The following is a 24,737-nucleotide window of genomic DNA, read 5'->3' on the forward strand; positions in this document are numbered from 1 at the left end:
AGTTTAAGAAGCAAGTTAGAAATACGAGATGATTCATGATTTTGGTGGAGTCGGAGTCCCTCTTTTCCTTTTACTTTTTGACTGGCTGCCTGAATGTTGTTGCTGCTGCTGCTGTTGTTGCTGCTGTTGTTGCCGAAGCTGAACTGCTATAGCCATTTGTTGTTGCAAGTATCGTAACTGCAGCGAGGAACGGAAGGGGAATAAAAGAGTACATTTGTAAGACTCGGAGAAAAATATTCAGATATCAAATTGTGGGCTTGACAGCAAAGAAATGGATCAGTTTAAACATTTTGGAAGTGTTTAAGGATGGAGACAAGAAAAGAAAATTAAACCCACAAACTTAATGACTACAGTCAAGCAGCACCAGTGGCACAGAAGAGTTAAGACAATTTGACACACAAACACTTGTTCTTGCAGAGCTAACTGCATGCTTGTTAGTCAACGTCTGATCTAAAAATGCTTTAGTAATTCCAGTTGGATGCAGATGTAGATGGTAACAGAACTGCAGCAAGTCAGCAACTTCTTAGAGGCATCTGTGCTAGGCTCAGTATCGTACTGGGGTATAATATCCCAAGTTAAAACAATTCTATATTTTGCGTTTTCAAATGATTTCAATTTCATCATGCTGAGACTCATTTAATCTTCCTTTTTAAAAAGCACAACAATATAATCCAAAACAATGTGCAATGAAAACACATTGAGCACTAGCATCTTTTATCAAAAGCCATTTTCATAATGCACAGTTGACTTCGATTCCAACTGCAGGTATGAAAAAAAATAATTTTCTTACATTTATTTTTCCAATTTTTAGGTGGTGAGTGGGAAGTAGCCCAATATCATTACCTGCAGTGGTTCTCATCTTTCAATGTGCCACAAGCACTTCTTGAGCATAAGTACAAGAAAGAGGCGGATGGCTAGGATGTCATTAATGTAAATTCAGTGCTCCAAAGTGATTAAATAATTGCATCCTAAATGCCCATTTTTTTGACTGCCAACTCTTCCCAAATTCAAACAAACGTAAAATCTTTTAGATTTTTGGCAGCACCTCAGTTACTTTTCTCCATTCTTTATTTTGGAGCTGAGAATTTTTTATTTCATGTAACTGTAGCCAAGTTGCTGGATTACTTGTATCTGTTGCTGCTGCTGCAAGGCTTGTTGCTGTTGCTGCTGCAAGGCAGATGTAAGCTGGAGTCTCTGCTGAGGAAGGCTTTGCCCAGGTCTGTTCACAGCAGAGCCAAGCTGAGACAACACTACAGGGAAGATAGGTAGGGGGAGAAAGGCGGGACAACAAGAGGTTCAAATGAGGAAGGGAACCAGGATAGGGAAAGATTGTAACAGAAAGGGGATCAGTAGAATTCACCTATTAGTCTAAATCAGAAACACAGCTAAATAATTTTATGGAATGTAATTAGATTACAGGTATGTAATTTTTAAAAATATACTGAGGGTGCATTTAATTTCTTGCTGCTTGATGATGGCTAAGTTTTTCAGTTGAAAGTATCTTAATATTTGCGGAAGCTTTCCCAAGGTCCAAATTAGTAGCATTTAAATATGATAGTAATTTGTTGAAAAATATCTCAATGAATGGGTTTTAACAATTTATTAAAGATAGAATGGGCATAATTCAGTTTCCTAACTTTAATTATATTAAAATAATGCACACTCAGTACTCAAAATGTTAAATAGTTTCAATTTTAATGGAAATATGCATGCTGATCAATTGATTAGTCACATCACCACAATATTGGGTATAATCAGGGACTGGAAGACAAGTGGAAATGGATAGGTACACTCCCAAACCACCCTGAAGAATTGCTATGCAAAGCAACAGACATTTGTAGGGTAGGGGAGGGGTAAAAAAGCTTGAGGGGAAAGGGTTAAGTGCAACAAATTAAATGCATGCATTCAGGCTTTCAAAGAATTGGTGCAACCCTTCTAATACGGTGCACACTGTCAAGCAATCTGTATCTGACTGGAAGTGGCATGACAAGACGCCATGGGAAAAAGAAAAGCAATTGTTAGCAGTTCATAAATGCAAAATACAAGGCTGATTGACTAGTCAGACATTTCTGAAAGAAAGCTACTCAAGACAGAAATGAAAGGAAGAGTAAGGAACATAAGTGAGAGATGAAAGTAATAGTATGTACCTGCAGCCTGTGGAGACACAAAGCCTGCTGCCAGGTTGATGACTGCAGATGGCTGAGCTGCCAAAGCCTGCTCCTGGCTAGCTGGAACCTGGTCAGAATTCTGCTGGACAGAACAGAGTTCCTACATCTGAGATCTATGGTACTTTGCATCAGTGTCGTTTATTTGTTATTTGAACACTTTCCGGACTAAATCTGTAGGATTTCGATCTCAGTGAACCAAACTAAGATATCACAAGGACACAGCACTTTAATGGGAAATTTTAAGAAGCTGATGACATAGCTACAACTGTTCTGAAGAATTAAATAACTTTGTGAAAAACAGATCTGTTCAGAAGTAAACCTACTCTATCTAGATTCAGCATGCGCAAACAACCACAGTTTGTATGCCATTCTTTCTTCATTTTCCAGGAACAGTGGATATAATCTTTACACTTACTCAGGTAACAATGACTGGATTCAATTAAATTCAGTGTTGATTGAAGGAAGAGTGATTGATTACATTTAATAATCAAAGACAGCAGATCCTTAACTGGACAGGTTTGGTGCATGCAGATATATTTCCCAGATATTAGCCTCAACAATAAGGTACTGCGTTCTAACTCAGAAGTAGCTCTTCAAAAAAGTAGTATCTTGATATTTCTGTTGAATTTGTATATAGTTCAAACGCCAATGAAACGTTTTTTGTTTTTTCAATGGAAAAGGTGATTCCCAGAGGCAAGCAATCTGGGACACAAATTATAACAACTTGTGTATCTGAAGGAGTGACCTGGTAGAAGAGTGAGAAAATTTCATCCAGTGTGAATGAAGATATTTAGGAGGAAACGTGAAAGACAATCCTAGTTTAGTGTGACATTGAAGTTGGCAAAAAAAGAAAGCATCATGCATTTTACGAAGCAATACAATAACCCATCTCACCCAAGCCAACACAAATAAAGCAGCTTCAACCATCTGCCATGAAAGTTTGCCATTGGTACTGCTGAAATTTTGTGGATTTAATAAATGGCTTAAAATTCTGAATATAACAGTCATAGCGAGTTTATGTAGCCTGTCACAAATTAACCATTGAATAGATTGACTGCTTGACTTTTAAGTTATACAGTACAGTTACTGGATGGAGTAACCTACTTGGGTCATGGTTTGCAGGTGGATGAATTTCAGGCTATTAAAACTGCTTGTAGAAATGTTTGATAACCAAAATGTTACTCGGTAGTATGGGATTTTTAACCTTTGATCTTCTGTATGACCCATTTTTTGCACTTTGTTATGCTTTTGCTTTTACAGTGCATTCTTTTCTCAGTTGCCTTTGGTTCTTTTTTTTAAACAATTGAATGTTCCTAAAAGTTCACAATTCTGAAATAACTCATCTATACCAAATGATTAAATTATGTACAGTCTCATTATTAATGGAATGTAATATCAAAAAAAATCACTGTGCCTTTTAAGTATTGACTTTCTATCAATAGATGTCAGTATTGTACTATGTTAGTCAATCCTTCAAAACCTTTCCTGATTTTCTCCAGAATTAGTAATGCCTCCTTCACTTTCTAAACAATCAATGCAAATTAAGATACTGATGTACCCTTTCAAACACAAAGAAGCATAATACCAAATCGGAGTCAATATTGCTTTGATATTTCGGTGAGTTGTCACTGAAGACCTTCACTTCACTCCTACCAGAGCTTTACACCAGTCTCCTGGCTCAGCCTGACCATGTAAATGAGCTTCTCCAAGTAAATAGAAAAACATGTTTGAAGTTTTAAAATATTTTTGCATTTAATGTAATTAATGCTGTTAACATTAAATAACACTATTTAATTAGAAGCAATGATTTAATGTTTAGCTATTCAATGGCTTTTGTAGACGCCACTAGATTGGAATCCCAACTTGATGAAACAGTTAATGTTTTATCTGAAGTGTTTTCAAATGTCAGACATTAAAATTATGCTTTGCATGTTAGTTTTTTCCTAGGGACATAGATATGATACTAGCTTAAGTTTCTGAAGTTAATCATAAAGTAAAATAGCAGTATGGCAACATTTTACTACCATTATTGCAAAGCACGCCACAAGATATTTTGGAATGTGCCTATAAAGGCGAATGTCAGTCTGCAATTTGAAATACTAAACTCGATTTCAATTTGACTGCATCAGGTTTTAATTTTCCTGTTCATTATAAAGAATAGGAGGAAATCATATGTTGACAATGCCCAGTCTTAAAAGCTTTAGTTTTCTGTGTTCAATATTTACATTCTTGTCATTTCAAAAGCTGTATTTACTGCTGTATTCTTCAGCTGTGGCCTGTAGTCTGTTCAGTGACTCAACTTACTAACTTTGTAACATGGAAAAAAAAATGCACCTGTTCTCCCTGCTGTTGAGGGCTGGAGGTTGCAGACTGCTGGGATGACTGTTGCTGAGAAAACTGGGGGAGCTGTTGCTGCTGTAGTGGATTGATGATCACTGGCTGGCAACTTGACAGCTGGGATAGGATTAAAAATGTAAAATAAAGACAAAACCACTATCTAAATTTGGATTACATATTACCTTAATAACTCCAACCCTTTGGCATGTTATTTAAGTATTCACATTGAAAATTTGTGATACATTATTTTTCTGTGTACCTATAAATAACATGATAAAGGCCACTGTGAACTTATTGTGCTTCTTATGAAGTAATAATGCTGGCAGTGACAAGGACAATAATTACTTTTCATCCCTATGTCATAGAATCCCTACAGTGAAGGAGGCCATTTGGTCCATCCAGCCTGCACTGATAACAATCCCACCCAGGCTGTATACCCATAACCCCATGTATTTACCCTGCTGGTCCCCCAACCCAAGGGGCAATTTAGCATAGCCAGTGAACCTAACCCACACATCTTTGGAGTGTGGGAGGAAACCAGAGCAGCAGGAGGAAACTAAAGTAGATGCAGGGAGAACGTGCAAACTCTACACAGCATGTCTCAAACCGAGTGGCCAGGAACGCCATTTCAGAAGGTATTGAGTAAACCACAGTCTGTAGTCACATTTGGATTTTGTTAGGAACAGTAGGTTTCCTGGAAGGTCATTAGTGAATCAGATGGATATTGACAATGGTCTTTTTTTCTTTTGACAGCTCAATAAATGACTGAATTCAGTTTCACACCTTATCAGAGGCAGCATGGTGGCACAGTGATTAGCAGTGCTGTCTCACAGTGCCAGGGACCTGGGTTCGATTTCTCAGCTTGGGTCACTGTGTGTGAGTGGAGTTTGCATGTTTCCTGTGACTGAGCGGGTTTCCTCCAGATTCCTCCCACATTCAAAGATGCACGAGTTAGGTGGATTGTTCATGATAAATTGACCCTCATGTCAGGCCTATAGGCAGGGTAAGTATGTGGAGTTACAGGAATAGGACCTGGGTGGGATTGTGGTCAGTGCAGAGTTGATAGGCCGAATGACCGCCCCCTGCAGTGTAGAGATTCTATGATGGGATATGAACTCATGGCCTCTGACTGGCTGCTCAGTATATTTCCCCCAACAGGATCCTGTACCACTTTCGTCCATGTGATGGCAAGAGTCCATATTCAAATTGTTAAAGTGGACATGATGCCTAGGTATTTAATTTCTAGGAAGAAGTGTGCATGTTTTTACATGCTTCCATGCTGTCACAGGTTATACAGAAGCACAGTTAAAGGGGCAATGAATTTCATCACTGCAGAATTTTTTTTTCTTGCTGAAATATCTGAAATTTCATAAGTTAGCTGCAGAGGGAGAAATTGATTGAATCACTGGGACATGTTTGAGTCATAGCAGCCTTGTTAAGTGATGGATTGCCTGCGACTCATCACCTGTATACATTCGATTTAAGCTTGTGCCACCAAATCCTTAAGGTTCTGAAGGAAAACACGTGTTGGATCTGCGAAGTAGGCAGCATTCCACCTATAAAGGGAACTTTCAAAATAAATATTCCAGGGCATCAGGCCCTAATTATAGTGACAAAAATTAAAATAAAATGCTGTGACTGCTGGAAATCTGAAATGAAAACATAATATAACAGTCAATCATGCAACCTTTGTAGAGAGTTAATGTTTCAGGTCTATGACCCTTCATCAGAATGTAATTGGATTTGCGTAATTAAAAGGAGGGAAGGTGGGGGTGGGGGAAAACAAAGGGAAGTGGTGTTAGTGAGATTAAATGACAAAAAGGGTTCATGTCGGAAGGCCAAAGGGAGTGGCAATGAAACAAGAATGTGAATGGCAGCATCGTAAACAGCTGCCATCGAAAAGCAAACCAGCACAGGAAAAACGTCTATCAGCTAAAACGGTTGAACTCAATGTTCAGTCCAGAAGTATCCAGTCAGAATGATGTGATGTTTCTCAAGTTTGCGTTGAACTTGACTGAAACACAGTGAGAAGCCACGGATAGAAAGATCAGAGTACGAGCAAAGTAGCGAATTAAAATGGAACGTGACTAAGTTTCAGGTCATGGTTGTGGACTGGCTGGAGAGGTTACCTCAAAGCTTAATTGGAACAGTGCTGTAGAAGGTTGGAGATTTATAACCAGGAGTGCAACACCTGACACACCATTTATAGGCCTAAATTAAGCACTGTTACTTGGCTAAAACACAGTAGGCCTATTATAAGAACATAAGAAATAGGAGCAAGAGTAGGCCATCTAGCCCTTCGAGCCTGCCCCGCCATTCAATAAGATCATGGCTGATCTGTCGTGGCTCAGTTCCACTTTCCCGCCCTCTCCCCATAACCCTTAATCCCCTTGTCTATCAAAAACCTATCAACCCGCGTCTTAAAAATATTGAGCGAGGCAGCCTCCACCACTTCAACGGGCACAGAATTCCAGAGATTCACCACCCTTTGAGTGAAGAAGTTCCTCCTCAACTCCGTTCTAAACTGCCCCCCCTTTATCCTGAGCTCTAGTCCTTCTGTCCTTTCTGAGCGGGAAGAGCCTCTCCACCTCTATCCTATCCATCCCATTCAACATCTTATACGTCTCAATGAGATCTCCCCTCATTCTTCTAAACTCTAACGAGTGCAAGCCTAGTTTATTTAGCCTCTCCTCATAGTTCAACCCCCTCAACTCCGGAATCAGCCTAGTAAACCTCCTCTGCACTCCCTCCAAGGCCAAAATATTCTTGCGTAAGTGCGGCGCCCAAAACTGCACACAGTACTCCAGCTGTGGCCTCACCAGTGCCCTATACAGCTGCAGCAAGCCCTCCCTACTTTTATATTCAATCCCCCTCGTTATGAAGGCCAGCATCCCATTCGCCTTCCTGACCACCTGCTGCACCCACAGGCTGGGTTTTTGTGACTCATGCACAAGGACCCCGAGGTCCCTCTGCACCGTCGCATGCTGCAGTTTTTCGCCACGTAAGTAATAGTCCTTCCTACCATTATTCCTACCAAAGTGGACAACCTCACATTTGCCAACATTAAATTCCATTTGCCAGTTCCTGGCCCATTCGCCCAGCCTATCTAGATCCTTCTGCAGACTCTCCACACCCTCCGCGCAATTTGCCGTTCCACCAATCTTGGTGTCATCAGCAAATTTTGACACCATACACTCAGTTCCCTCCTCCAGATCATCTATATAAATGGTGAATAGCTGAGGCCCCAGCACTGACCCCTGGGGCACTCCACTAGTCACCAACCGCCAATCCGAATAGCACCCATTGACCCCCACTCTCTGCCTCCTATTTGACAGCCAATCCCCTATCCACGCTAACACCCTACCCCCAACTCCATGCCCCCTGACCTTCTGCAATCACCTCTTGTGAGGCACCTTGTCAAACGCCTTCTGAAAATCAAGACAGACCACATCCAGTGGCTCTCCTCTATCCACCGCCCTAGACACATCCTCATAGAACTCCAATAAATTCGTCAGACACGACTTCCCCTTAACGAAACCGTGCTGTGTCTGCTCTACCAAACAATTCTCCTCAAGATGCCTCGCAATTTTCTCCTTGATCATGGATTCTAACATTTTTCCTACAACAGACGTTAAACTAACTGGCCTATAATTCCCCGCCTTTTGCCTGCCACCCTCCTTAAACAACGGCGTAACATTAGCTGTTTTCCAATCTTCTGGCACTTACCCGGAATCCAGCGACGTTTGGAAAATAATCACCAAGGCATCCACTATCACCTCCGCCATTTCCTTCAGAACCCTTGGATGCATTCCATCCGGTCCTGGGGACTTGTCCACAATCAGCCCCTCCAGTCTGTCGAGCATCGCCTCTCTAGCAACAATAATGTCATTCAGACCCTCCACTCCTACCATCTTTCCATCGCTAACACCTGGCAAATTACTCACGTCCTCCTCCGTGAAGACCGAAAGAAAAAAGTTATTCAGGGCCTCAGCCATTTTCCCATCCCCTACCACTAAGTCCCCCCTCTCATCCTCTAAGGGTCTAATGTTCAAATTATTCAAAGGGTCCAAATTATGATCCACAGAACTTTATTCCAAGGAGTGCCATCCCAGGAAATCAGCTCCTTTAGAATGGGAAAAAATACTGAATTTTTAAAAAAACTCAACGATCATTTTGCAGCACAGTTTATTAAAATATATTTAATTGTGTGTGTTCAGCATTGTTAAAGCAGCGTGTCAGATAGCAATAACAGACTGGAAGCAAGATGGAAAATTAAAATAACAGACAACCGGAAAGTCAGAATCATGCTTGCAGATTTGCTGGTGGTGGCCCATAAACAGTTACCCAATCTTTATTTGCTCTCCCCAATTTAGAGACAGCATCGTGAGCGGTATATTTGGTGTACATACTTAAACAACAACCTTCTCAACCTGTTGTGTCTTCTTCAAAGACTTGGCATCTATAGTCCCAATTGTTCCTCTTCCTGCATCTCCTTTAAAATTGTATTATTTAACTTACATTTCCACTCCTCACTCTTCCAATCAAAATGCATCAGTTCAAATTTCCCTATATTATATTGCATCTGCCATATGCCTGCATATTTCACAGTCTGCCTATGTCTTCATGAAGTCTGTGACTATTCCCTAACTTTTCTGAGTTCTGCCTATCTGCAAACATTGAAATTATGCCCTTTATACCAAAGTTCTGATCACTGACACATATCCAGGAGTTCACAAGAGGAAACATTCTTGCTGGATACACTGTTGAGACCTTTTCAACCAGATAGACTGCAGCAGTTCAAGAAGGCAACTCACCATCTTCTCAAGAGCAATTAGCTTGAAGGCACAAGAGGGCTTACATTAACACGGCAATGAAGTTACTGTGAAAATCCCCTGGTTGCCACACTCCAGAGCCTGTTTGGGCATATTGAAGGAGAATTTAGCATGGCCATTGCACATAGCCAGCATGTCTTTTGGATCGTGGGAGGAAACAACAGCACCCGGAGGAAACCCATGCAAAGATAGAGAGAACGTGCAACCTCCACACAGATAGTGACCCAAACTGGGAATTGAACCCAGGTCCCTGACGCTATGAGGCAGCAGCGCTAACCACTGTGCCATGGTGGGGACTGGTAACAAATGTTGGCCTAATCCAGACTGTGAATCCACTACAGTTCGTCGATCGCCGCAACGGGTCCACAGCAGATGCCATCTCCCTGGCCCTACACGCAACCCTGGAACACCTAGATAACAAAGATACCTATGTCAGACTCCTATTCATAGACTACAACCTTCAACACCCCTATTCCTATGAGATTCATCTCCAAACTTCATGTCCTGGTAGTTGGTTCCTCTCTCTGCAGCTGCATCCTAGACTTCCTAACCTACAGACCACAGTCAGTAAGGATAGGCAGCAACACCTCTTCCACGATCATCCTCAATACCGGTGCTTTGCAATGTGTCCTCAGCTCCTTCCTATACTCCTTATACACCTATGACTGTGCGGCCAAATTCAACCTCCAACTCGATTTTCAAGTTTGCTGATGACGCCACCATAGTGGGTTGGATCTCAAACAATGTGAGACAGAGTACAGGAAAGAGATAGAGAATCTGGTGAATTGGTACGGTGACAATAATCTCTCCCTCAACGTCAACAAAAGATAGTCATCACTTCAGGAAGCATTGTGGAGAACACGGTCCTTTCTACATCAATGGGGACGAAGTAGAAATGGTTGAAAGCTTCAAGTTTTTAGGTGTCCAGATCACCAACAACCTGTCCTGTCCCTCCATGTAGGTGCTATAAGTTAAGAAAGCCCACCAATGCCTCTTTTTTTTTTAGGAGACTAGGAAGCTTTGTATGTCCACTACAACTCTCCCCAACTTCTACAGATGCACCATAGAAAGCATTCTTTCTGTCCATACCATAACTTGGTATGGCTCTTGCTCTGTCCACGAATCCAAGTACAAACAGTCATGAATGAAGCACACTCCATCACTCAAACCAGCCACCCATCCACTGACACTGCCTACACTTTCCACTGCCTCAGAAAAGCAGCCAGCACAATTAAGGACCTCATACACTTGGAGCATACTTTCTTCCACATTCTTCCATCGGGAAAACAATACAAAAGTCTAAGAACACAACTCAAAAACAGCTCCTTCCCTGCTGCCATGAGACTTGTGAATGGACCTACCTCGCATTAAGTTGATCTTTCATTACACTCTATGACTGTAACACTACATTCTGCATTCTCTCCTTTTCTTCCCTACATACAGTATGCTTTGTCGGGATAGCGTGCAAGAAACAATACTTTTCAATGTATGCTAATACATGTGACAATAATAAATCAAATTTAAAAAATCCTTGCCAGAATGCTCCCATCCTATGAAATAAAAACTTCTATTAAGTCACCGCTCAGCCTTCTTTTTTCAAGAGATTTCCCTTTTCAGTTCTTTGTTGTACACTCTGTATTCAATTTGACTCTTCAATGTATTAAGGATTGGCATTTATCAGAAGAGTTTCATAATAATCTATTCATATACCTTTGGCTTGGTAAGCATTTCCTTCCTCTGTAGGAATGTGTGTAGTCTCAATCCAAATGTCTCCTCTTTGAAGGCTTCTCATTGTTCATTTATTGCTTTTGTGCCACTCTTTGATATCAATCCTTTTCAATGCATTGAAATTAGCTCTCCTCCATTTGAGTATGTTCATGTTTGAATTTTCTTTATAGTTTTCCATTGCAGATATCCTCTACTTAAAGCATGCTCAAATAATGCACTTTGGTGTATTTTGAAAAGTAGGGAAATTGCCTGAATAGCGCTACTTCAATTTTTGCTTTCGCATGGTTACTGTGTATGCACTAAGGATAGGGCTGGTAGTATTTTCAAACACAGTCCATAGCAATACACTATAAATCTATAATTTAGCATTTCTCCTTTCAGTTGTTGGTGTGCTTCATCTGAAATTGAGGATATAAGGTCTGATTTCAGTTTGCTGAAAACACAAATATCACCACAAAAACTGAGATCAGTACACAAACTGGAGTGATATCAAAATCAGTTACTGGCACCAGGGGTCTCTTGATTAACTATTCAAATCAGGTAAGGAAGTCTCTCCCCACCCCCACCACTAAAAATAAATTAGAGACAGACATGCACAATCAAATGTGATGCGAGAAAAAACACAAGCAGTGGTTCCGGAATGCACTTCCAGAAAATGTACTGGAGGCAAGTTCAGTCGAGGCATTCAAAATGGCATTAGATGATTACTTGAATAGAAACAATGTGCAGATGTTTAGGGGAAACACAGGGGAATGGCACTAACACATGATGCTCATTGGGAGAGCCGGTGCAGACACTGCTGGGCCAAATAGCCTCCTCCTGCACTGTAACAATTTTGTGATTCTGCGATGTACACAGCCAGCTAGCACACACAGACTTATCACCAGCATGTGTGCTTTGCACAAAGGCAGCTCCTTGCCTCATAGTGGTCCTGACACATCTTTCTATTCTCTGCCAGTCTTTTCATCTGGCACTAACATCCTTCAAGCCCTATATGCTCTGAGACTTCTTACTGTGCCCACCCCAGTCCAATGCCAGCATTTCATCCTTTAAGTCATATAATGCTGATATTTTCTTCCTCTTGCTCTTTTTCCTTGAAATTTTCCCTCTGTAACATCTCTTACACGTCTCTTTCCTCTTTAGAGTGTCCTATCCTGTCCCTGTGCCTTTTCCTAATTATGTTCAACAAATTTCTTTGTTCATTCACTCTGCAGCGCTTCATCATTTATTATTTTTCTGTCCAGCAAATCCTTTTCATCCTCTTTTCAAACCCACATTAAGGCTATTTAGCAAGTTAGCCTACTGCTTTCATAAGGTCCATGTCTCGCATTCATACAACACTCCAAGTCATGCTTAAATAAAAACAGATTAAGAAAAAGAGTGCTGGAAAATCTCAGCAGGAATTGCAGTATCTGTGGAGAGAGAAACAGAGTTAATATTTTGAGTCCATATGATTCTTTTACGTAGCTGGAGAGGGAGAAATGCGATAGATTTTATACCGAAGAAAAGGGGTGGAAAAAATGGAAGGTTGGGGTAAGTTGTAGCTGAGGACACATTTAATGAATGGAGTGTCAATGGTCGCGTTAAAAACAAAATCCAAGATGGTAGAATATATTAATACCAGAACAATGGTCAGCGCTCTGTGGAAGCAGAACGTAAGAACAAGGATGGCTCTGTGAAGGTGGTTGGGGTGAGGTGGGAGTAGGGAAAAAAGATCTAAAGATGGAAATGGAGGACAGAGTACATGGTCCAAAATTGTTGAACTCAATATTAAATCCAGAAGGCTGTAAGGTGCTATTCCTCCAGTTTGTGTTGGATTTCATGGGAACACTACAGCAGGCTAAGGGCAAAAATGAGCGCATGAGAGCAAGATCATGAGTTGAAACGTACACTACAGGAAGAGCAAGGTCATGCTTGCAGACAGAGCAAAGATGTTTCGCAAAGCAACCTGTAAAGAGTTTGGAGTAAACGGCACCTCAGATGTGTCTTCTTTGCCGAACTGAGCTCCCCACCTCCCACTAATTGACAGGGGTCTCGGACTGTGTTTAGTCTCCCCAGTGTAGGGGAGACAAATTGTGAGCAGTAGGGTGGGGGGGGTAAGGTTAAGATGTGTTTGGTGATGGCAACATGGAGTTGCAGGAAATTATGGAGATTGATCTTTTGAATTTGGAGACTGATGGGCTGAAAAATGAGGACATTGGGAAACCTGGGAGAGAGGGGAAGGGGTAAGCACAGAGGTGTGGAGATAGGGTGAACATGGTTGAGGGTCATGTCAACCACAGTTGGGAGGGCAGGGGGCAGTTCAGGAAAAAGGAAAACATGTCAGAAGCATTGTTTTCTCCAAGTCAAAGAATCCCTCCAGTGCAGGAGGAGGCCATTCACTCAGTCAAGTTTATACCAACTCTCTGACTGAGTATCTTACATAGGCCCTCTCCCCCACCCTATCCCTATAACCCCACACATTTACCACGGCTAATCCATCTAGTCTACACATCTTGGGACACAAAGGGCCAATCCACCTAACCTGCACATCTCTGGATTATGGGAGGAAACTGGAGTATGTGGAGGAAACCCATGCAAACATGGGGAGAATGTACAAACTCCACAGTTACCCAAGGCTGGAATTGAACCCTGGTCCCTGGAGCTGAGAGGCAGCAGTGCTAACTGCTGTGCCACCGTGCTGCTCATTGTGCCACTGTATCGACTTTTACAAGCTCTTTACAAGTTGCTTTTTGAGATTATATCCAGCTTTTTGGTTAGGACCTTTTCATTAAATGGACTGTATTAAGCTAATAAGATTAAGACACCATTTTGTACCAACCTGGGCTACAAAGCAATTTTGTGTTCAGTACTTCATCATGCCGTATTAATCAAAAATTGCTATTCAATTAGTTACCAGCCAGAAGCATATGAATAAATAAGTAGTGAGTTTAATATATAATTGAAGAATAACCAATTAATCAGGTAATTATTATGATTAGAATATTATTCAATGTTTAAAGTTTAAAATATTAATTTGCTGCGGTAAGCACTGTTCAAGGGAACAGAGAGGACTCAGATATTGAAGGGAATATGGGCCTCACTAGACCCTGGCCATCTGGGCAGGCATTCAAAGAATGAATGAAAACCTATCTCAGGAAAGATCATGAACCATCTCATTGTTCTGCCCCATGGAGCAATGTATGTAAATGGATAATTCCAATTATTAAGCCAGTAACAACTAATGACCAATGGATTCATTTCAACAGGTCTGATCTGAGATGAGATGCTAACTCAAGGGTTAAAAGTGAGTTTCAGGAGCCAATTTGTTTTTGCTGTAGTTGATTAAAGTCTTGTCAGAACCAAAGTGGATCTATTGAGTTAGACGGTAAGGTCAAGTACAATAAATCTCTGTACAAGCTGACAGTACCTTTGATCAACATTGTCACATCCATCTTTCCTTCCCTATCTTTCCCGAATAACTTGTAACCTGGAACATTAAGTTCCTGATCCTCCCCGTGTTTGAGGCAGATTTCTTGTTATTACCATGTGGCAAACTGTGCCTGCAGCTATAAATTTTATTACAAAAAAATAAAATTTGCACACTCTGCATTTGTGCTCATGCTCTTTATATCAACCTACATCCCCTCCTTGGGAACCCACCTATTTCTGAACTATCTTACATTTCAATGTGGCTTGTCTCTCTGAGTCACTCCTGCATCTTGCTTCTCCTCTCATTCTGCTGCTCCTCCTCTACTACATTAGTTTAAAACCTTCTCACAGCATTAGTTAATCTTTCCACAATGACGCTGGCCCATCTCTGAGGTCCCTGCTGCCTGAGGAATCGGTAGCCCTCTCTCCTCTACTATGCATTGTCCTGCCTCATCTTGCTCCTTCTACACTAACCAGCATATTCAAAACAGTATTTATTGAACAATAAGTTTGATTAAGAATTGAAGCAGTTCCCAGTAGCCCTAAAGAGGTAACGAAAAAGTAAACAAAATCAATCAATTAGATTTTCTGAAGATTCTTTGTACCGAAAGCAAAAGTATGGTAGGATATCACTAAGACAGCCATATTTAATTCCAGCTACTGTTAGTTACAAAACTGTATAGTTTGCAAAGAGATTCTACATTTTACTTCTATAACAATTATGATTTTGGAAATTAAAGCATTTCCAGAAAAAATTTAGTCATTCTGCTGTGACAAGTTCAAAAGTACAGTTCATCACAATGGGAATTCATTCACAATAAAGTTATGTAAAAGGTTAAGAGAAAGTTAAACCCAATGAACTGTAGGAAACAGGAAATTTGAGGATAGATAAGGAATAATGCGTTTAAAATATGCATAAACAAATGCCCAATGGCAGAAATTAAGGAAGAAACAATAGCTTTTTATTCACCCACAGCAGTTGTGTGAACTACATTGCTATCATATAGCTAAATTTAATGCTATTTAATTGCTTAAAAATGCATGAAATTGGAGATTCTAGGAAAACATGCATAATCAAATGATTAATAAAAGCATGTGGGTGCTGTGCTGATTGAGCCTTCAAAGGGCCTGTTTCCATGCTGTAAACCTCTATGACTCTAAAAGATTACCTATTCAAATTGGAATTGCAATGTTTCATTTGATTATCCTTATGGACCATCTCAAAATACTCAATTTATCTTAGTATAATTACCTATTATTATACACTCTATTCGAGACTAATATAAACAGGGGTAGTGAAACAAAAAGATTAATGGAAGGTCACTAATGAAGCAGCTGAAGGTGGTTGGGCACAGGTCACTTTCCTGACAAAATCCTGCAGCAATGTCCTGGTGCTCAAATGATGGTGTTCCACCAATCAGAACCATCATCCTTAATATGACTTTAAGCAGGGAAGTTTTCCTGGATTCTTATTGGCTTATGACTGCTTAACATCACATTTGGTCAATAGCTGTCAAGGGCAGACATTCTTACCTCACTCTAGAACTCAGCTTTTGTCCATGTTTGGACCAAGGCTTTACTGAGGTTTGGAGTTGAGTGGACTCTGCAGAACCCAACTTAAGCAACGATCAGCATATTATTGCTGAGTAACTGCAGCTCAATAGTATTGTTGATGATTCTTCCATCACTTTGCTGATGATTGAGAATAGACTGGTGGGACAGTAAGTGGCAGGATTGGATTTGTCCCGCTTTTCATTGGCAGGAAATACCTGACCAATTTTTCACATTGTCAGGTAGATGCCGATGTTGTGGCTGAACAGGAACAGCTTTACTAGATGTGCAAGTAGTTCTGGGGCACAAAACTTTGTTGCTACAGCTGGGATGTTTCCAGGGCCTGCAGCCTTTGTGGTGTCTGCTGCACTCAGCCTTTTTTTCATAACATGTGAAGGGAACTGAATTAGCTGAAGACTGATTTCTGCGGTGCTGAGAACCTCGGGAGAAGGGAAGTTGGGATCATTAACTTAGCACTTCCGGTTGAAGATGACTGAAACATTTCAGCCTTGCCTTTTGCACTGAGGTGCTGGGTTCTGCCATCATTCAATATGCAACGTGCCTTCCTTTGTTCACCGAACTTTGACGTGCAACTATTATTCTTCATGGAAGTGTCACTTTGAGCAGATGCATTTTTTGAGGTGTACAAGGAACTCTTAAGTTACATTTTGAAAAAAATTGAAACATGTTATGTGCCTCTAACCAAAGAAACAAAATAAATAATATGGCAATAAATATCAAAAACAGTAATCATGTTTCTTTTGTGCATGTACACATCTCCTCCTATAAGATGAGTATACAGTCTTAGGATTAATAAATTTTAGAATCTTTAAATGACAATATATAAAGGATTACAATATCTTGTCTGCCAACACAGCATGCCACTGTAGCATCCTAAAAGGGACATAATTTTTGTTTAATTAATAACAATCAGGAAATTATTGACCACTACATTAGATAGGAAACAATAATTCAAATATTTTCCACTTTGGATTTGCTGACTTATTTTCAAGGCTTTGTATATGAAATACAATAATGTGCACTCATGCATGTGGACGTTATTCTTTTGTTACAACTACATAAGGTGTTGGAGAAGGCCTGAAGGATTTGCCATCGCAGAGAAACTGTTGGATTTTTTTTATTCATTCGTGGGACATGCTGTCTGGCCAGCATTTATTGCCCATTCCTACGTGCCCTTTAGACGGTGGTGGTGAGCTGCCTTCTTGAATCACTGCAGTCCATGTGCTGTGGGTTGACCCGCAATGCCGTTAGGAAGGGAATTCCAGGATTTTGACCCAGTGATTCCGAAGGAACAAAGTGGCTTCGAGGGGAACTTGTAGGTGGTGGTATTCCCATCTACTTGCTGCCCTTGTCTTTCTAAATGTAAGTGTCATGGGCTTGGAAGGCGCTGTCTAAGGATCTTTGGTGAATTGCTACAGTGCATCTTGTAGACAGTCACACTGCTGCTCCTGAGCGTTGCTGGTAGAGGGAGCGGATGTTTGTAGATGTGCTGCCAATCAAGGGGACTGTTTTGTTCTGGATGGTGTCAAGCTCCATCAGTGTTGTGGAGCTGCACCCATCCAGACAAGTGAAGAGTATTCCATCACAATCCTGACTTATGCCTTGTTGATAGTGGATAGGCTTTGGGAAATCAGGAGGTGAGCTACTCGCCACAGTATTCCTAGCCTCTGATCTGCTCTTGTAGCCACTGTATTAATGTGGTGAGTCCAACTGAGTTTCTGGTCAATGGTAACCCCAAGGATGTTGACATTGGGGTACTCAGTGATGATAACACTGTTGAATGTAAAGGGGCAGTGGTTAGAGTGTCTCTTATTGGTGATGGTCATTGCATGGCATTTGTGTGTTGCGAATGTTACTTGCATTAGTAAATATTAGATATTTGAACCATAAGTGTGGTTATATTCATTCTTGGAATCTAATTCAACTTCATGTACAACAAACTGTTTAATTGTTGGATGGAAGCACTTTGGAACATTTATTTTAAATTCTTTGGCTATCATTTTCAGCCAGTAGACTTCCTCATATTTCAAACTGCTTTCTTTGGTCAGATGTACCCAAGTAGGAAGAATGTAAAACCATAAACACACATACATCCTATTAATTTCACTGGAACAGTTCCAAACCAGAAGACAAATGCTATGTGAAGATTGAACAAAATGTAAATAAGGGAGACTCCACCTAAATTTTTTTTAAAGAAGTTATAGGAAAACATGTGTTAAAACTGCACATTGGACTTTAATTGTCTAAATATTTAAGTTTGCTTGGAGCACTGCGCTGCTTGTCTTGAATTGTTATATCAAGAATATCAATGCATGCAAGTTACTCCAGGATTGCCGTGAGCATTAATAAAAAGTCATGTTTTAAAACATCAAATAAAATTAACATACAGCCTTCTAAAAATAGGGTTAATGGACATAAATAGTCAAAGTAATAGTCTAAACATCTATATCAAAACAATGTAATTATACAACAATAACTACATTAATAAAATGATCCATACTGTTTCATATTTTATCCATTCTTATAGGTAATATTTAACTTTCATACAGTGTCAAAAAGCTTTCTTTTGTACTTGTGTGAATAAGGTTCAATATTTAACATGTTTTGTTAGTCACATTTCTTTTTGTACTTTGACATTGTGTCAGTCTGCACATTTCTCAGATTTTCATAATTTATTATTAAATTATGAAATACTTACAGCGCAGAAGGCGGCCATTCGGGCCATTGAGGCTGCAATGATCCTTCAGCAGAGCATCTTACCCAGGCCCACCCCCAGCCCTATCCCATAACCCCAGGCATTTACTCCTCTAATCCCCTAATCCTACTCATTTTGGGACACTAAAGGGCAATTTAAATGGCCAATCCACCTGACCCACACATATTTGGACATGGGAGGAATCCAGAGCGCCTGGAGGAAATCCATGCTGACACGGGGGAAAACATGCAAACTCCACACAGTCACCCAAGTTTGGAATCAAACTTGGCTCCCTGGTGCTGTGATCCACTGTGCCACCCACAATTTAAAAGTACTATTGTTTTATTTTGAAATATGTTTTGGGATGTTATAATTTAGGAGTCTGAAATCACTTTAAAAGCAGCATTTGTATCTTCAATATTGGCAATATGAGTTTGTAAGTGAATGTGAATAAGTACTTCCATTGTCTGGTCCCTTTATAATGATTCTAAATTGTTTCACAATACATCAGATAGGAGGGACAACAAAAGCTTTCAGATTTTTTTTAGTCGTGATGGGGTGATTTAGCTAATCTTCACATTAGCCATTAATTTACATTAACTCTCATTAACTTACTGACCCATTTTCAGGAACTCAGAAATGCTGCTTGAATGGACTAGCTAAATTTGAACGTTTGACAGATAAAACTTATTTCAGGTTAAGGTTATCTTCTGATATATAGAGATTACTATTTGTGAGGTGGTGTTTTGAATTTAGGATCTCAACAACTAATTTACAAGTAGTGTAAACCAGATATCTGAAAGAATTAATAATCTGTATATATTATTTAGGTTTATTTTCCTTGGAGGAGAAAAGGTGGAGAGGGGATTTGATAGAGGTATTGAAAATCATTAGGGGTCTGGTCAGAGTAGATAACTGTTCCCATTGGTGGAAGGATTGAACATAAGAACATAAGAAATAGGAGCAGGAGTAGGCCATCCAGCCCTTCGAGCCTGCCCCGCCATTCAATAAGATCATGGCTGATGTGAAGTGGATCAGTTCCACTTTCCCGCTTTCTCCCCATAACCCTTAATTCCCCTGTCTATCAGAAACCTATCTACCCGTGACTTAAAATATATTTAGCGAGGTAGCCTCCACCACTTCAACGGGCAGAGAATTCCAGAGATTCACCACCCTTTGAGTGAAGAAGTTCCTCCTCAACTCTGATCTAAACTGCTCCCCCTTATCTTGAGGTTGTATCCTCTAGTCCTGCTAACCTTTCTAAGCAGGAAGAATCTCTCCAACTCAACCCAATCCATCCCCTTCATTATCTTATACGTCTCTATAAGATTCCCCCTCATCCTTCTAAACTCCAACGAGTCCAGACCCAGTCTATTTAATCTCTCTTCATAGGCCAACCCCCTCATCTCCGGTATCAACCTAGTGAACCTCCTCTGCACTCCCTCCAAGGCCAATATATCCTTCCGCAAGTGCAGCAACCAAAACTGCACACAGTACTCCAGCTGCGGCCTCACCAGTACCCTGTACAGTTGCAACAAGACCTCCCTACTTTTATATTCTATCCCCCTCACTATAAAGGCCAACATTCCATTCGCCTTCTTGATCACCTGCTGCACCTGCAGACTGGGTTTTTGCGACTCGTGCACAAGGACCCCCAGGTCCCTCTGCACCGCAGCATGCTGCAGCTTTTCACCTTTTAAATAATAATCCCTCCTACTATTATTCCTGCCAAAGTGGATAACCTCACACTTGCTAACATTATACTCCATCTGCCAAGTTCTCGCCCACTTGCTCAGCCTATCCAGATCTCTCTGCAGACTTTCCACAGCCTCCACGGTGGTTGAGAACCACAAAGCAGAGATTTAAGGTAATTGGAAAAAGTGGCAATGCAGGCATGAGAAAAAAACATTTTCATGCAACAAGTGGTTAAGATCTGGAATGTGCTGTCTTTAAGTATGCTGGAAATAGGTTTAGTTAAGTCATTTAAGTGGAAGTTGGATTATTATCTGAATAAAAGGTATGTGCAGGATTATGGGGAGAGGATGAAGGGATGACACAACGTGAATTGCCCATTTAGAGAGCAGTTCCAGACACAGTGGGCCAAATGGTCTCCTTATATGTTGTAACTATTAGGACCTCCTCCTGGGCTGCGATTGTGATAACATATACACACATACATTCAGATCAATGGGTGCTCCTTATCCTAGTAATATTTCAGCTGATATTATAGTTATAAAGAAAAATCAATTATTTAAAACAATTTATACCACAAAATTTTATGAGTGGCATGCAAACCTTTCAAAAATCCTTATTGTGATAAACAGGTTATGTACTGTTCGAGCTATAGCTATATTGTACACAGCCTGCAAGTCTAGGGGATTTTCACAATAACTTCAGTGCAGTGTTAATGTAAGCCTATTTGTGACACCAATAAATAATAAATACAGTTACTTTGTTGCCTGCAGTTTGCTCCCAAGATCTTTTCTATTCCAAGAGTCACTATTGTTATTATTCGTAATATTGGCTTTGCCTGCCTTTGTTAGGCGTACTTGGCAGTTCGGCAACATCTGTTCCCTCCCTGATGGTTGATTCCAACAAGTCTCCACACATTCTCAATGGGAATAACAAAAAAAGGCTGATGCAGAACTACACTATATATTATCAAGTGACAATCTTCAATATACACAGTACAGAAAATTTCTAGTGGCAAATGAACAATGAATTCAACCCAAATTCACTACCCATCTCTAAATTCAGAATTCTTAACAGCTGGCAGGAAATATTAGATTCACTTCTGAGGGTCATGATGATTTTAATTCAGGCATGGGCTACTATAAAACGGAGGCATTACAAAGCAGCTTTGATGGAAAAAGGAATTTTGCCCTAGAGAACTGTTTACGATGTCAGCTAGCTTTGGTGTCAGATGTTCCAACTTTGTTCATGGCACAAATTGTAGATTAAAAAAAAGTTTTATCTATAATACATGCTCAGAGATATGTTACACATTTTGTACATGTGCACAGTTACTTAATTTTAGTTTAACTTTATTAGAGTTGGGAATAATGAGCAGGAGGGGAAGTAATGGCTGGAATCGGGGAATGAATCCTGTTCTCAATTTGTGCTTGCAAATGCCCACATCAAGATGGTTGTGAGATTTACAGGATTTTGTTTACGTTAGTCTGTTAGGAATTCTGAATTTCAAGTTATGAGCTGACACTGAGCAGAATTAAAGCTCCACTTGCCATTATAAACATGCTATGTTCCACATTTCAAAAACGGCGTGGAGTTATAAAATGAAACTTCACAGATAACCACTATCTGTGAAACTGACTTTAAATGACTATGAACTAAAATAATACAGGATAAGCCGAAATAAGGAATCCTACCTGAAGCAAATTTAGAGGTCGGAAACCAGGAGTATTTTTTAAACCAACAAATGAGCTACCTGTAATGAAAACAAATATAGAGTCACTGTCATTGATATTATGTTATTTGATTCAAAATCATTGGTTATGAACAGGTACAAGGATTTAAATATACTTATATGTAGGTTTCCCAAAAGCATTTTGCATATTTCTGAATAGATTACCATCTTTTACAGCAGTATATATTTCACTGTTTAAGATGCAAAACCTTCTCCAAGACTGTCACTGATCTGGATCTGAAATGTACCAGCAGTTCTAACTGTTGAATGATAAAGTGAGGCCATTTTAAAGGAGCCAGAAAGGTCATTTTAAGAGTGATACACAAATCTATGCTCAGACACTGAATGTCATAACCAACGCCATAAACGTTTCACTGCTCCTAAAATATTTTAATATGTAGCATTAAATAAAGTTGTAGATAAGAATTCAGAAACATGTTAGGACACAAATCAAGTGAGTGCCACTTCTGACCACTGACCCTTACGCTGACATCTGGAGGATCAACTTGAATGTCAACATAACTGGAATTATGTGCCGGACAATCCACTGAAGAAGTGCTATCTTGTACTGAAGTAGGGTCACTGGAAGGACATGGTGTACTAGCAATTATTGTGGCCTTGTTTAATAAAACATAATCTGAACAGACATTGTAAAACACTTCCCGAGCCCGGGCCACAGGAATCATCCAAGGACTACGATCAGTTTTTACTGGAACTTAGACTGATGGTGTACCACAACAGGATAACAGACTTGAATCAGAAGTTCCTGGTGAGTCACCAGCAGCAAGATCATCAATAACATTGATACTCTTTATGTTTCCAGTATGATTTGGTGGTTGATTTTCTACAGAATTGGGCATTGAATGTTGTTTTTAGGAATCTGTTCTTTGATAGATTGAAGTGGTCTTCCTTAAGTAACTGTAATCATAAATGGTAAATTCCCCAACAATAAAATCTTATTTCCAGCAGCTCCCAAAGAAATCGATGCTTTGAAAAAAAAAATTCAGTGACAGCTGACGGAAGTGAATCGTTATCCAATCTGGATTCAGATTTTGCACAGGAGATTAAAATCTTTACATTTTATTAATCTTGGCATTTAGGCTTGCTGTGCAATCAGGGACTAGAAATTTGAACAGACTTAAAATCGCTCTTTCAAATTACATCATTTGAAAGTCAATCCGACAGCATCAAGCTAGAGTACTTGAAAGACTCCAGAAAATTTATAAGGCTTAACTTGAATTTTAGCCAAGTTAGAAAACGGAACTTTTGACTCTTGCATTATTTAGCTGAGGAATATTCGTTCGACTTAGATATTTTCCAGACACTGACAACTACCAAAAACACTGCACTTAATTGTCTGGGTGACCAATGAACTTTATTGGATACCTTTCTCAGCTGGAAACAGAAATGAAAATTTTGCATTAATTTCTAACTATTCAAGTTAAGGGAGCAACAAGCCAGATAGCTGCTAGCCCTGTACTACTGAGATGGAGGGTGCCTATACTGGAATGACTCATGCAATAGATTTTCCTCTCTTCCTGCAGACAAGGAGGGAAGGAAGTTGTCTGGTCTGATGAACTCATTGGAAGGCTGGAGAAGATGTAGGTTTTTTTTTAGCACCATTCTGTACTCAACTCCATATATCCGCCTTAGTTCCATATCTCTGGATACCCATACCTAACAAATATCCATTGATTTTAGTCTTTAACACTTCAATTGACCTTTTGAAAGTCAGGGATTCAGGTTTTCACAATTCCATGTATATCAAAGTGCTTTGAAACTTCATTCCTAAATGGCACGCTCCAATTTTAAGGTTGTGCCTTTTCCTTTGAACTGCACCTTCCAGACGAAACAGTTTCTCTGTATCTACTCTATGAAATTTTGACTCCTAAAACACCTAATTTTGTTCAAACCTTAAAACTTCTTTATTCGAGGAAAAACAAGCCCAGTCTAGGCAACCTGTACTCAATTTAATCCCTGAAGCCCTAGTACATTTGGCACAGCTTCAAAGGGTTTCTTGAAAGTTTGGATATTTGCCAGGATCAGTTAGATCATGACCAACAGAGCAGGTAATAACCATTTCACAGAATAAACTTCCTTAGTAAGGTCTTAAATTTTTAAGTGGAGTGCAGTCTAGCTTGACAAATTCCACCAAAGCTACATTTAGAACACACAAATGAAGATGATATAGCAAGTAGATGGGTCCTTACTCTCATGTTAAAAAAAAGCCCCAAGGCCTATGCCAACGAGTCAAGTTCTTTCTGTTTGAAAAATGGAACCTAATCAATTTATGTAAACCTTGCTTTCTTCATCCATGTCAAAGCTGTACAAATTTAAGGAGTTACCAGCACTGGATCCATATTGTATTGCCACATTACTAACATTGCCACATTTATTGTGATTAAATCTCAACAGCAATTTTGCTGATATGTGAACATTGTTCCATATTGATTGTGTATGTAGGCTACACTATTAATTAGAAATGTTTCCAAAACATTTTCCTGATGTGATCCCATTTTACTGCCTCAAACTTTGTGTGAGCTCATGCTTGAACGGCGAGAGCAGATATA

The 24,737-nt window shown here is 39.9% G+C and overlaps 1 protein-coding gene across 7 annotated transcripts in view; it reads right to left on the bottom strand.

The window, feature by feature from the left end:
• supt20 (SPT20 homolog, SAGA complex component) overlaps window positions 1-24,737 on the bottom strand; it is an 89,042-nt gene that overhangs the window by 13,388 nt on the left and 50,917 nt on the right. Inside the window, exons 21-25 of one of the 7 annotated variants that reach the window (XM_080197473.1) lie at window positions 22,130-22,188; window positions 4,503-4,622; window positions 2,148-2,247; window positions 1,126-1,250; window positions 25-177 (exon numbers count right to left, since the gene is read on the bottom strand). In XM_080197473.1, coding sequence (XP_080053599.1) covers window positions 34-177; window positions 1,126-1,250; window positions 2,148-2,247; window positions 4,503-4,622; window positions 22,130-22,188 — 548 coding nt within the window. In that variant the 3' untranslated portion in view covers window positions 25-33. Of the gene's footprint in view, window positions 1-24; window positions 178-1,125; window positions 1,251-2,147; window positions 2,248-4,502; window positions 4,623-14,096; window positions 16,683-22,129; window positions 22,189-24,737 lie in introns of those variants that run through there. The other 6 variants (XM_080197474.1, XM_080197476.1, XM_080197477.1 and 3 more) reach the window with 6 other exon arrangements.

The sequence above is a fragment of the Carcharhinus amblyrhynchos genome, chromosome 10 (genome assembly GCF_965287045.1).
Source record: "Carcharhinus amblyrhynchos chromosome 10, sCarAmb.v2.hapA, whole genome shotgun sequence".
Lineage (NCBI taxonomy): Eukaryota > Metazoa > Chordata > Chondrichthyes > Carcharhiniformes > Carcharhinidae > Carcharhinus > Carcharhinus amblyrhynchos.